The sequence below is a fragment of the Rhyacophila brunnea genome, unplaced genomic scaffold, assembly GCF_057557595.1.
Source record: "Rhyacophila brunnea isolate RB1 unplaced genomic scaffold, BYU_Rbru_1.0 scaffold_13, whole genome shotgun sequence".
Lineage (NCBI taxonomy): Eukaryota > Metazoa > Arthropoda > Insecta > Trichoptera > Rhyacophilidae > Rhyacophila > Rhyacophila brunnea.
The window spans coordinates 10,430,290-10,444,961 of NW_028232785.1; the positions used below are offsets into that span (position 1 = coordinate 10,430,290).

At 37.8% G+C, this 14,672-nt stretch overlaps 1 protein-coding gene across 1 annotated transcript in view; it reads left to right on the top strand.

Moving 5' to 3' along the window:
* Nucleotides 1-14,672, top strand: part of LOC147076455 (uncharacterized) — a 46,866-nt gene that overhangs the window by 20,644 nt on the left and 11,550 nt on the right. The window contains exons 15-21 of the mRNA XM_085940277.1: nucleotides 1,247-1,372; nucleotides 1,909-2,096; nucleotides 2,279-2,436; nucleotides 2,573-2,737; nucleotides 4,664-4,756; nucleotides 12,851-13,201; nucleotides 14,020-14,234. Of these exons, the coding sequence (XP_085796403.1) occupies nucleotides 1,247-1,372; nucleotides 1,909-2,096; nucleotides 2,279-2,436; nucleotides 2,573-2,737; nucleotides 4,664-4,756; nucleotides 12,851-13,201; nucleotides 14,020-14,234 (1,296 nt within the window). The remainder of the gene's footprint in view (nucleotides 1-1,246; nucleotides 1,373-1,908; nucleotides 2,097-2,278; nucleotides 2,437-2,572; nucleotides 2,738-4,663; nucleotides 4,757-12,850; nucleotides 13,202-14,019; nucleotides 14,235-14,672) is intronic.

Below are 14,672 nucleotides of genomic sequence, written 5' to 3' on the forward strand. Positions count from 1 at the left end.
TTATTCATGAATTAGACAAAATATCTGGCGAGTGCGTGAATTCGGCAGTAATTTTTCTGCCTAGTTCATGCATTGGACAAATTAGATAGTAGCGCTACGGTGGTATTTTTTGCAACTAAACTAAATGTGTCAAATGCTCATGCATTGGTCAAAATGTACGTATATTATCTATGGTCAAAATAGATGGTCGCGCTCCGGTGGTGTTTTTTGCAACTACTCAAACTAACCAAATAATACATGTTTTCAGTGTTTTAAGGAGCGCACGTCAAGTCACAATTTAAATAATTATATACGTATATGTTACGCCGAATGTGCGAAATTGACTATTACATGAAATGGGCAAAATTTTTCCTAAATCATGAAAAATGCAAGCCCGTTGCCTTATTCATGAATTAGACAAAATATCTGGCGAGTGCGTGAATTCGGCAGTAATTTTTCTGCCTAGTTCATGCATTGGACGAATTATATAGTAGCGCTACGGTGGTATTTTTTGCAACTAAACTAAATGTGTCAAATGCTCATGCATTGGTCAAAATGTATGTATATTATCTATGGTCAAAATAGATGTTCGCGCTCCGGTGGTGTTTTTTGCAACTACTCAAACTAACCAAATTTGTCAAATGTCATAATATAAAAATATACCAATCAATAACTACAATGACATTCATATCCATTTACTACGCGCAAAAAAAATCTGGAACTATAATATGATAACGTAAGAATTTTATTGAAAGGTATTTTCGCGATGGTATCAATCGTGCAATGGTCGATTGTATGTTTGTTGACACTTGTTAACTAACCTCAAAATGGACATTCAGTTGAATAATTCAGAATTACAAAACCAAACCCAACCTAATCTAATAATAATAATATTATATTATGTCCAATTATAACTAATAAATCCATCCGTATTAAATTTACTTTTTCCACTGTCATGTAGACAGTTAAAGAATTCCATACCCTGGCGAATTCATGTACTCGGCAGAAAATTTACCCAATTCATGAATAAGGCAACAGGCTCGACTACTACATGAATTAGCCAAAACTTTGCCCATTTCATGTAATAGTCCATTTCGCACATTCGGCGTAACATATATTATGAATACTATATTTAAATTCCACCAAATATTTGCATATAGTATCGTATCCATAGGTTTTCGGTTGTTGTTCGCACGGATACTCGCTAGTCATAAATTATTTGGCACTGACAGACGTGAGTTTTAATGATGGTTTATTGTGATTTCAGATTCCTAGAACTGGATATTCTGAGTCAAGGCTGCGAGGACATCATCGCGGAGAGACTGAGCGCCAACAGTCTAGCCGCCGTGCTCAAGTGGTCTTCACAGCCGCACGGTTCCAAATGGGTGCATAGGTACAGACTTATCTATTTAGTATTCATGGAATATTCCTTACTGCACTTGCATTACGCTACAGCAACACAAGGCTGCGTCATTTTACTCAATACATCGCCAAATCTCACACCTCCCCATGTGAGACCTGCAGTGCGTAGGACGCTTTTGTAGCACAGCTGCATGATGAGGATGTTTTCGGCCATGGCGACAGTGTCACACTCTTGGAAAACGTATCCAAACCACATGAAGCACCTCTTTGTGGTCAATCACCGAGAGCTGACATGTCTGCTCACACACTCAAGTGTTTGTAATACGATCGTACCAATTTACCCCTAAGATTCGACGGATACATCGAAAGTCGATTCTTTTGGGCCCTGGTAAGATGCCGCATCTCACAGTCATAGAGAACCACTGGTAGAACGCACACGTTGAACAAGCTGCATTTTGACGGCTAATGAATAACCCATCATATGTTACCGTCACAGATGAGAGTCATTTCTTTGATTAGTTGCTTGTTAATCTCTATGATCTGAATCTTTTCTTCACCGTTCCGCAGGCAAGCGTTGCGCTTTCTCCGCGAGGAGTTCCAGTCGGTGGCTTCTGGACCCGCATTGCCGCAGCTGGAGGCGAATCACCTCGCTCACGCCCTGCGCTGTCCGTTCCTGCAGGCGTCCGAGCTGGATGCGTTACGCGCTGTCATACGCTGGGGCGAGCACAGACTTGTCAAGCGGATGGAAGACAGAGGTTGGTTGATGATATTTACCATTTTGTCCAATCATATTTCCTGAAGGATACTTTTCTAAATCATATCGCATAAAATAAGAAAACATCAAAAGGTCACCATTTTACAATGTGTAATAATATTACAATTTTTGCCGGATTTTAGCTATGCATACATCTTAAATAATGCGTCTATTTAATTCCAGAACCGAACCTGCTGTCCCACACTGCGCACTCGGTGGCCCGTAAGGGAGTTAAGAAGCGAGATCTGAGCGATCTTGAGCTGCGGGAGCTGCTGGCGGACATCTTGCCTCTCGTCAGGATTGATCATATCCTGCCACCCAACAATGAACTTCTCGGACAGGTACATAACAATTGACAATACAATGACATAATAGGAAACTTTTACTTTATTGACATCAAGTTTCCCAGAGCGTCTTGAAGGAGTCCAAAGACGAAAACAGTCAACTTAATAACGGTGTGTTATTTTGTATTTTCAGGCGATAAGGCGCGGCTTGCTGAGCAGTCCTCCGTCTTGTATGCTGGGGGACGAGGGAGGCAGCCACCCGTCGTCGTCTCGCGCCGATGCCTGGATCCGGGGGAAGGGCCACGGAGGCTTGTATGTCAGGCCGCGTCTCTTCATGCCGTATTACGAGGAAGTCAAGGTAATCGAACGATATGTGTACTTATGCACACCTAGAAGTTATTTAAACATTTATAACTATAAGCATATCATATAACCGTGAGGTTCGATAGTTTTGGCTCGAAGCCGAGAGAAACCGATGCAATATGCTTGATGTAAGTACGGTCGACACTAGCAAGCGTAACAATAATCGTATTAGCCCTGCCCAATGCGCATTAGAAGAAATTGTATCTAGTGGCAATACACCAAAACATACTGATAGCTGTCAAATAATTACGTTATGTAAACAGGAATAGTAAATAATATTCTTTTGGACAAACCAATATCATATTGATTACCGATTATTTACATAGCAGATTAATAAGATAGAAATGGGAAAGCCAGTCGCCATAGACAAAGGTCTTGAAGCCGGATTCAGCTTATTACTTTATGATGATCAAGCAATAAATCTCAATAAACACAAAACTCACCAACTGCCATCAAATATTAATAATATTGAATGTGTCTTTCATTTACGTGACAGACTTTAACGCAGACATAACTATTGAAAACATCAAGCTTGTCCCATATCTCTCCACACTTGAGGATTATAAATTGCAGTGGCGAAGGGTGACTTTTGGACACAGGTAGGCTGTGGAGAAAGCACACTTGTTAGATGTATTTACGGGAAATAAGAAGATAATCCGACATAACTACTGATGAATAGGTAGGTACACAAAAATCGATGAAATTTCAAAAGCTCACTGATGGTATAAAATTAAGCAATTAATTTGAATTATATATTTTCTTAAATATAAACGCAGGATACGCTCAAAATATATTGAAAATATCCGTTATTGTGAATCTGTTCCATAACAATTGATAATTTAACCCGTAAACTAGACATTTTAAAATACTTCTATATTTAAAACACAGACTTAGATACAATATCAGATTTCAACTTACATAATTGGCTGAATAAATTGTCTTAGTCTATGAATAAACTAACTGACAAATAAACAACAACCAATATTTATATGTGATTGAATCCCTAGAAATATTTTTTTTAAATTAAATAAATTATTTTGAATAAATGTGCACTTACGTAAAATCTAAGCGCTCCTTAAATAGCTTACCAATTTATATGGGCTGCTGCAGACGTCTTGAATCCCTAGAAATTATTGTTTTAAATTAAATAAATTATTTTGAATAAATGTGCACTTACGTAAAATGTAAGCGCTCCTTAAATGGCTTACCAATTTATATGGGCTGCCGCAGACGTCTTTAAATTATGAGAAACAAACTTCATATAAAAAAAGTTTTCGATTCACGCAAACGTAATCCATACAAGATGTGAAGCGAAACGAGATGTCGCTTATTTTTTTAAACCTTCGAGACATGCCATAAATGGTGCTTATTGAAATAGTGGAAAAGATCGTAAAATTATTATTACAATTATATGATAGATCATTATATAATTTAGAAAAACACTAACAGAGAGTTTTTTCTATTGGTTGTGATATACTCTCTCAGTTAGTGTTTTTCTAAATTATATAATGTTCAATAATCAGAATGATATATTCTTAAATCTTGTGAATTATTCGTTTGAATAAAAGAAATAGTTATATGATAGATGTCGTTGGGCATATTAAATATATTATTATGTGATTATATTATTTAATATGTCAATATAAAATTAAAAAACATTTTTCTTAAGAAGGTAGGCTTTAAATAATCACCTAGTATGGAGTCTTCACCACTGATAAATTGTTACAGCCTCATCCAGAAGGCAGCCCATTTTCCATTATTTTTGTGTTCCCTGCCAAAAATGCAACTACGCATGGTTGAATAAGAAAATAACTATTAAACGTTTGCAACACGGAAATGAGTCTTGCTGCACTTCCAGTGTGTTCAGCATGTTTATTAATCAATGAAATCTTACATTAACGAATTCTTCTTCATCTTTCAGGCCCTGTTGGAAGACCAGCTAGTCCAGGAGACAGAGCTGGTGAGGATGAGGCGAGCTCGATACATACCCGACATTCCCGACACCTTGTATATGGTAAATATCATATCTTCCAACCATTTTCATTTGCCAATTTTTTAATTTCTTTCTCTCTATAAAGGTCAGTTTGAGCTTCATTTGAGTGATCTGTTGTAGAATGGTGTCGGATTCATCTGACTGTGCAGGCGACTGATTTAGGTGTTGGTATCGTTACTTTCACATGACACTTAAGGCGATGTCTTTGGCCTAAATAACACATATAATGTGACTTTTACGCCATCTTTTTATATTTAAAGGCATCTACCATGAATTTCTAAAAATCTGTTACTAAAAACTTTGGTCAATTCTAACCAGATGGCAGTAAGTTACCATAATAAGTTGCAAGTATTATTAAATTGCCAGACGAAAAAAATCGCTAGACAAAAATTCATTTACATATTATAAGAATATATCTCTATATATATAAAAATCTCGTGTCACGATGTTTGTGGTCGAACTCCTCCGAAATGGCTCGACCGATTTTTATGAATTTTTTTATGTATATTTGTTAGGTATGAGAATAGGTCAACAAGTATATTTCATACCGCCAGGTGATTAGGGTATCTCTATCCAGAAAAATTTTCTTTTATTTTTTTGACAATTTTTTTTTTTTATTATTATTATTTGGCATAAAAAAATACATATAACCCCAAATTTGTACCCTCCTATTCCCACCCTCCCATTTTTTAATCGCGATTTTATTATTTTTGTATGAACAAATTTAACCGTCGTTCGTATTTCAAACAGAACGAAATTATTTATGTTGTTGAATGACAGATGGCGCTACGTCCGAGAAGAATTCAAGAGAAGCGTCGCGTCATTTTGACATTTCATTCGGCATATCACAACGCAGTGCGTGCAAAATTTTGTACGATTTATTTTAATTTATCTATTTTTATGTGCGTGTATTACAGTGCACAATGCCAGCAAGACGCAAGGGGGGCCATTTGGGCCGTCAAACGAATAAAGCAACAAACATGCGAAATAGTAGAGCAGAAAGAACAGACGAACAAATCCTACAAGATAACAAAAACGTGCGTGTAAGCATGTCGCAATTGCGTGCATCCCAATCACAAGAGGCACGAGCTGAACGAAATCAACAACGACAATTGGAACGGAGCCAAGCGCGCCGGTTCGTAGTTAACACACGCAGAGCAAATGACCGACAACGCCAACAAGTACATTGAACATTTACATCCACTTCGTTCCTTCGTCTCGCATTCGAGTACGAGCCAGATATTGAATATTCCGCTCATCCGAAAATGCTGATTGGTGCTATAGACAAAGAATGTCCCCATTGTCATGCGCTCAAATTCAAACATGACTCAGCCGGGATGTGTTGCGCATCAGGAAAAGTGCAACTACCAGAAATTGAGATACCACCAGAACCATTGAACGGCTTGCTCATCGGCACGGTTCCAGATTCAAACCTGTTCCTGAAGTCCATTCGCACATTCAATCCATGCTTCCAAATGACTTCGTTCGGAGCAACAGAAATAGTTCACAATACTGCGGCAAATGGTCAACAATTCCATTCTACGTTCAAAATCAAAGGCCAAGTATAGCACAAAGTAGGCTCATTGCTGCCAATGCCAAACGAACCACATAAATTTTTACAAATCTACTTCATGGGCGGTGAGGACTACAATAGCCTCAATTCGCCTAATGCAAGGCGCATTGTCGGCGAACTGGACGCCCTGTTGAATGAGCACAATGAATTATTGAAATTCTTCAAAGCACACATGCACGAATTGCAAAGTGACAATCACGCTATTGTCATCAATCCTGATAAAACACCAGCTGGAGAGCACGTGCGTCAATTCAATGCGCCTGTTGTTGACGACATTGCTGGAATCATGGTAGGCGACCGCACATCGATGCGAGAAATCGTGATTCGAAGAAGAAACAATAATCTGGAGTTCATCGCTGACACACACCGTTCATTCGACGCTCTCCAATATCCGCTAATTTTCTGGAAGGGACAAGACGGATATTGCATAAACATTAAACAACGAGATCCTGTCACAGGTAATTCATTCATTATGAACATCATTACTCATTTTGAATTGAGAAAATGAATGGTTGATGTTTTTTTGTTTTTATCGGCGGTCATCGTCTACAGCACTCTATTTCTCTTTCTGTCATAGATCCCATCCCCACACTTACGATACATTCGTTATTTTTTATTTAACAACCAAAATATTCAGTAGAAATAATTTATATGGCAGAACAACGTTTGCCGGGTCAGCTAGTTCTACTATAATATTATTATATATATATACCTATTCAAATAATTATAATTTTTTTTAAATAAGTACAATATTTTATTATATCGTATTGACATTTTTATGATTTAAAAGAAAAGTTTGAAATCAATTTATACTTGCCAACTTCTTTTTTCATTTTGAATAGAAATTTAGAATACAAAAGGCCAATATAGGGCCAAAGGAATGAAAATATGGAAGAGAAGTATTAGTCTATTGACAAATTTTTTATTTTTATTTTATAAAGTAAAATATACTATATGCACATACCAGGTCACACTGCAGATGAATATTACCTACTCTATAAACTTAGGGAAGGTAAAGAAAACAACTTGTTCATAGGAGTGGTCAATTTTAATAGAACATTACACAATAAAAATAATACAAAAACATTATAAATAGGATAATTAAATATATTTACACTTAAAATTAGTTAAAATTATGAAATAAAACCCTAAATATGTACTTTAAAATTGCTTTGAGCTGCATCCTGTACTGTGTAATACAGCTCAAAGCAAAATTTTGTGCACACGTATATATTGCATTTTATGCAAATATACCTGGTGCGGGACTTGCATCCAGGGTATCTGCACACGGATGCTGAATGGTGGCCAACGCTGTCCAAACATACCTCAGCGATCGGTTGGGGGACAACCGTTCTCCTGCGAGCTGGTGGCTCTGTGTCTACCTGCGATGTCGACATGTTTCTTGGCCGACCTCGTGCTGGCAGTGTTAAAATGTTGGCTACCCGATCTTCATACCGAATAATAGCTTTCGCTAATCTGATTCAGTACGACAACAGTCCCATAATATCCTTTCGGGGTACATTTTCTAGTTTACAATTCCGCATATACATTAGCCAACAGTTTACCACCGCCAAGTCCACAAAGTGGTTAAAAACCCTCACAGGCCATTTGCATGTCTTCATCGCAGTCCTGTAATAAGCAATCATCCGATCGCAAAGATCAATGCCACCCATCGACATATTGTAGTGCTTTACAATGGCCGGCTGAGTGGCACTGATCTTCCTCTTTACTTCCTTCGACCATCGCATGCAGGTACCAACAGGAGTACTGCCGACCGCAGTGGAAAATAATAACACGGATTTATTTTCTTTCCACTTGACTACACAGACTTTGTCATCCTACCGAACCTTCTCATCCCAATCTCCCCTCTGCATTGCCTTATCGTTTTTTTAATTTCTTAATCACATCGCCGATTCTATTACTTCTGACAGTTCCAGTTAAGAACATTTTGTCGTGAAGTAACGAATCGGCGAGCTTCAAACTAGTGAAAAAACGATCAGTATAGACAATGCAGGAGGATTGGGGAGAGTCCGGCAGAGTAACTTGACCACACTTGCGCCCAGACCGAACTGCTTCATATCTCCATCTGATACCGTTCCCTTCCCTACATATATGTGAAAATCTATCACTAATCCGTCTCTGGCTGCGAGAACAAAATTTTTAAGGCCTACAGGATTTGGCTTGTTAAGCACAAATTGCCTGTGTCTACAGCGGCCAGTGAACGGCATCATTTGCTCATCGATGGAGTTATGAGCAGGTCTGGGCAAAGTATGGCATTTTTTTAGAACCTCACTTAAAAAGGGACTAATCTTCCAAAGTTTATCTGTGCAGCCCGTGCGGTCAGCAGTGTTATCTGCAAAATGAAAGTGATTCCGCAGTTCGAAGTACCCGTCTCTGGGCATTGCTTGATTAATGATTGGAATGCTTAGATCATAACACCAGTACATTCGAGTCTGCGGAAACCTTAATGTACCCATCATAATTTTGATGTCGGTGAATACGAATTTCGAATTCGTATTCACCGACCACAAGTCCCTTTTTTGTGCTGAATATAAATTTGTCTGCTCAGCTATTTTTTCGAAGAGAGTGAGGTTGAAGTATTCGAAAAAGGAGCTGAGGACATTGTCAGCAACATGCCCTCTCACCAACAAATCTTCCTCCAATTCCGGACCAGCATTCGGCATACTGAAACAATAGGAAAAAAATATTATTACATAATCCATATTTCCTCATTAATTCAAGTATTTAGCAGTAAAAATACTAATAATGATGGGCAATAATATGTCAACTCCTCATTCGAGACAATCGCTACATCATGTGTACAAGATGTAATGAATTCTTGTTTTTATGCCAAAGCATGTAATGAAAATGAATCTAGTGTATGGCCGGATGGTATATAAAACCAATAAATATATTATTAAGAAAATTGTAAACCTACCATTTTGTGAGCCAGGGAAGAACCCTGGATTGTGATGTCGAAGGTTGTAAATGTCGTCGCTGTTGTCGGACTCGTAACCGTCGCCGACTTCGCAGTCTGTCGTCCAATATTTCATCGAGTTCATCAGTATTAAAAGATTTATCTATATGTAAACAAAAAAACATAACCTAATTACATTCATATACTCGTGTCAAACTTATCAGTTTATCACTGTAGATAACGTTTTCAATTTACGATTATGTTGTATTAAAAACACGGACACGTGTTTGAAAGCACATAAAATATTTGATTATAATCAATCATTGGTTACATTGTATAAGCATTGTGAATAATTATAATGATGATTATGAGATACATTTTCGAGACAAGTTTCAGTAATTTTGTATGGAATTAAAATTTTATTTTATTAAATTCGGTTCTACAATCATATTATGCGAATGAAAGAAATTCACTATCTATTAGATAATTTACAAAACGTACAAGATGGGCTCGATGACATTTGTCATAAACATAACCTCAAACTAACGTAAAGTATTTATAATTCTACGAAAACGATGAGTCTACGCCTAAAATAATATATATTGATGATAAATGCATGATGGTGATTGAAAATACAGTATATGTAACTCTTTTCAATCATTTTTGAATGTTTGTTTGACAATCAAAACTGCGTGACATAGTTTGTCATTTTGATGTACGATAATAATATTATTTATTATACACTGAAAAGTTTACTTACTTGACAAAAATGTTACTGATGAGTCGATTCCTTCCTGTTTTCAAACAATATACCTAATAATGGCCAAATAAAGAAGAATTGTCATAAACCCGATATTCGATCTTCGATCGAGAGCACGAATGCTACCATATGTTAAAATGCGAGATTTGTTTATTTTGTTGATTATTTTTATCATAAATAATGATAAAAAACAGTTGTAATTTAAGCAAATACTAATTGCAAATAATTCGCAGTTTCAAATTTTGAATATAGGCAGGTTTCTACGTAAATTAAGTTAATATTGTAATTTCAATTATTAAGTTATTTTTATTCATATGGCAATTTCGCCTCAAACTGATAAACTGATTTTTGTCAAAATGCAGAGAAATGTTATTTTGTCTTGTCTATGTGTGAGTTTCATTTTCAATTCTTCAATTTCAATTTATTTATTTTTACAAATTGTGGACATTACAAATTATAAGTTTAAGACGTTCACAACATGACATAAAAAAGAGATAGATAATATGTTATTAAACAAATATGTACATACAAAAATATTAATTATATAGGTACATGGAAATACACCGGATGAGTTAAGCAGACCCTATTTTAAAAATTTATAAAATAACATCCACCTATACTCATCCTCACGTATGTGGAATATATCAACACCCGAAGCAATTTCGTTGAACATAGTTATCGCCCTCCCAATTGGCATTACCAGTGGCAGGTTGGTTCTGCACCTTGGGAGAATAAACAACTGATGTTCTCTATTTCTAAGATAGTTATCAGGGACACACAGGTCAACACTGCCCAGAATGGCAGAGTTCTCATTTATACCTCGTATAAGTCGAAAAAAATACATAGCTAAATAAAGATTTCTTCTAAATTGCAAACTGCAGTATGTAAGCATGCCTAAGAGAAAGTCAGTTGGATAAAGCCACGGATAGTATCCGTACAACCTCAAATAAAGGAGTCTCAAGAATTTCTTCTGAACCCTCTCCACCATAAGGCCATACTTCAACTGATGCGGTGCCCAAACAATAGACCCACTCTCAAGTCTGCTTCGAACTAAAGAATTAAATAAAAGTTTTAATACCGTAACATCCGAAAAGACCCGGGAAGTACGCATGACGAAGCCCAACATTTTAAGCGCCTTGTTACAAATGGTAACTATATGGCTAATAAATGTCAGTTTACTCTCAAACGTAATGCCAAGATCCCTTACAGATGATATTCGTGACAGAACTCTGCCATGCATCGAGTATTGGAAAAACAACACTTTTGAGGCTCTGGTAAACGACAAAAGATTGCATTTATCAATATTGAATTCTAGTTTGTTACGCCTGCCCCAATCTAATATATTATCTATATCAAGTTGGAGCTGACGACAATCGTCCAAGGTGACAACTTCCAAAAAGAGTTTCAAGTCATCAGCGAACAACAAAAACATAGCATTTTTTATTACCAATGCTATGTCATTTATAAAAATCGTGAACAGCAACGGCCCTAAGTTTGAGCCCTGAGGGACACCAGAAAATGTGTTAAAGGTCTGTGACTGATAAAGGCCGTACGATACGTATTGTTGACGGTTCCTAAAATAACTCCCGAATAGCTTCAAAAATCGATCAGACAATCCAATAAGTTGGAGTTTTTCCATCAGGACATCATGATCGACTTTGTCAAATGCTTTCGAGAAGTCATTGTAAGAACAGTCAACCTGGTGTCCTCTATCCAGGGCCGATGACACATAATTGGTAAATACCATCAGGTTAGTTTCCGTTGATCGGCCTGCTCTAAATCCATGCTGTTCATTTATTATAAACGTCATGTTATGGTATGTGTGTTTTGTATGGAGATATTTTGTTTCCAAATAATTCCACAACGGCAGCACCATACAGCCAAGCGTCGGCTAAGTGTTGTCAACATGTTGCCAATTTGAGCAATTATTATGGTTTCGATTTCTATCGATTCGTTAATATACAAAAATACAAGATTAAATTTAAATAACTGCCGTAAAAATTAATAAATAATATTTTTAATAGAAACGCTAAGCGTTATTCGCGATAAATTGCGTCTATGCCGAGATTTTTCGATTTTAATTGCGTGCTTTCTAACCTCTAAATCGATGTTTTTTAAATTTGAAAAAAAAGATATAAGGATATAATAAATTCCAATTTTCGCTTAGCGTTTCCCTGGGTAATAGATTTACGTACATTTTTATCGTAATTTTGATAATAAATCTTATGATGTCATTCATTCTTACCACCCGATAGAAATGTACCGAATTTGACACGTATTTTTGGTATATAGAACTCCATGATACTTCTTAATTTTTTATTTTATTTTTCTCATTACTTTTGAATATATATTTACCGATTAATAAACTTTTCTAGCTATTTTTCGATAACAACTTTACCTAGAGACATCACCTTAACACTGTTCCAAAGTGATTTCATCGTTGCCGTAATGCCAGAAGAAACTGTCCTTCCTTAGCCGGCTCTCACATCTAATCTCGCTTCGTCTGCCACACAGCCATAAATCAAAACTTCTAGGAACATAGCACCTAGCGACAATCGCACGTAACCTCTCGAAATGTATAGACATTTAGTTGCGGCGACCGGCGAACCGGTATAGGAATGACCAATTCGTAGGTGTGCGTATGCATTCTGGCGTCTTCGACTTTCAGCCCGAAACGCATGTGATTTTTTAATAGCAGCACTACATGTTTTTTTTTAAACTAAAAAGTCGCATTCGACCAATCTGCGGAGCTCTATTTGGCAACATGTGTTTTGTGAATAACGATGACGTCACATCGACATATTCGACACGTTGCAGACATGACACTTTGATGCGTAGACTTTTCTAATGCAAAAAACATTTCAGGTGTCCGCGGAGCCGCGAGCCAGGTCCAGCGCCTCGTCGTCCAACGGTCTAGCTCAGCACGCGCACCACCCCCTTGACTGCAGTCCCACCATCGACCTGGACAAATCGCACCCCGCCAACCTTCTCATGATGATGGGACACCACGTCCACAACCCCATGGGGCAGATGGCCTCGTCCATGGGCCACCCCGGGGAGGAAGGGGGTGTCGGGGGCACGGAGGCGGTGCTCCCTCCGCCCGGACAGCAGGTCGTTAGGGCCATGCTTGCCAGAGAGAGGGAGCTGAGGAGAGCCCCCGCTTGCGTCAGAGCCAACGGACTGCCGCTGTCGCATACTGCAGAAATCAACAGACAGGTTGGTTACATGCATCGGTACGCTCCCCCGTACAAGATCTCAATACTAAAATGAATATGTTTCGCAGAATAGGACATCTTGCCCTTTATTTAATCGGTTATATGTAAATTGTACATAAAACATTTCACGGTGGCACAGTTCGCCGTGAACATTCTTATCGGAAAGAGATGACAGTATACTATACGGTCTCCAATTTTATTAGATTCAATAAGAACATTAATTCAATTTTTTTCATGGCCGATTTTGGCAAAATTCATGAATTTTATTCAAGAATGAAAACCTAACCCAACCTAATAAATAATCCAGGATATCAGCTATTTTCAAAATTTGTTTGATGCTGGCTTCCTTTAAGGTGTAAACCCACACGAACCGTGTTTTATTTAGACATGAATTTTATGTCAGTACTATACGACCCAAAGAAGTTGGACGGTCTTTAATATACGGATATATATTTCCGAAACAACATTTCATGGCGAACTGTATACGTACAAGTTTCCGGACACGTATTTAATCCACCCTGCCGCAGTGTTCCAAAACATGATTGTGTCAGCGACAAATGATTTCTTTATTCTAACCATCTTCGAATCATTGAAGTTTTCTCTGTACTGTGTTTTCTCGATAGCATTGAATTTGTATACAACTTACCGTCAAATAGAATATAGAAATTGTATGATGTAATAATTACCTTGTGAATATGTGCAAAAGTTACTTACATTTCCATGCAATAATAAAACTTTTATGAGCGGACTCAGGCAGACTGATTGGGAGACGTTAGCCATTTATTATTAGTTTTATACATCGATGGTGTTTTCGCTTAGATCCGTCTGCGTGTGGTGCGCGAATTCAACCTTCCGGACAGCGTGGCCGACACGCTCGAGTCGGCCGCTGCCTTGGAGGCGGGAAACCGGTCCTCGTCTTCGGCCTGCGGAGATGACGATGACGACGACGAAGACGCCATGCACCGGAGAAACAACGATCAGGACAGGAGGGGGATGATGGCACCCGTCGATAATTCAGAACAGCACCAGTCGAGGTTAGATATATATATTTTTACATTTTACCATAATTTAATTTGGGGAATTGCGTTCAAGAGAGGCATAAATGCTAAAAGTATATCACTTGTGGGTGCAACAGATCGAATGACTATGGGCCAGGTGTTTTGTGATCGACGGAATCAAAGATCAGAGTGCCTGGACATGGGAAATGTACACAGGAAAATGTGAGTTGCGCCGGCTGGCTGTGGACTTTTTACGTTGCATCCGTCTGTGCACACTCTAAAGTGTGTGTGGACGTCCAATACAAATAGTATAAGAAATGCGGTCAGCAGCATATGGTTACCACGATGGCTGCGGTTATAGTGGAAAAGTATAACCATTAATACTTATTCACATGTATAGGAAGTATACAGGATAGGTATAAGTATATAGGAAGGAGGGTTAATGTTTTTATTGTTAAGGTCACCAATGTTGTA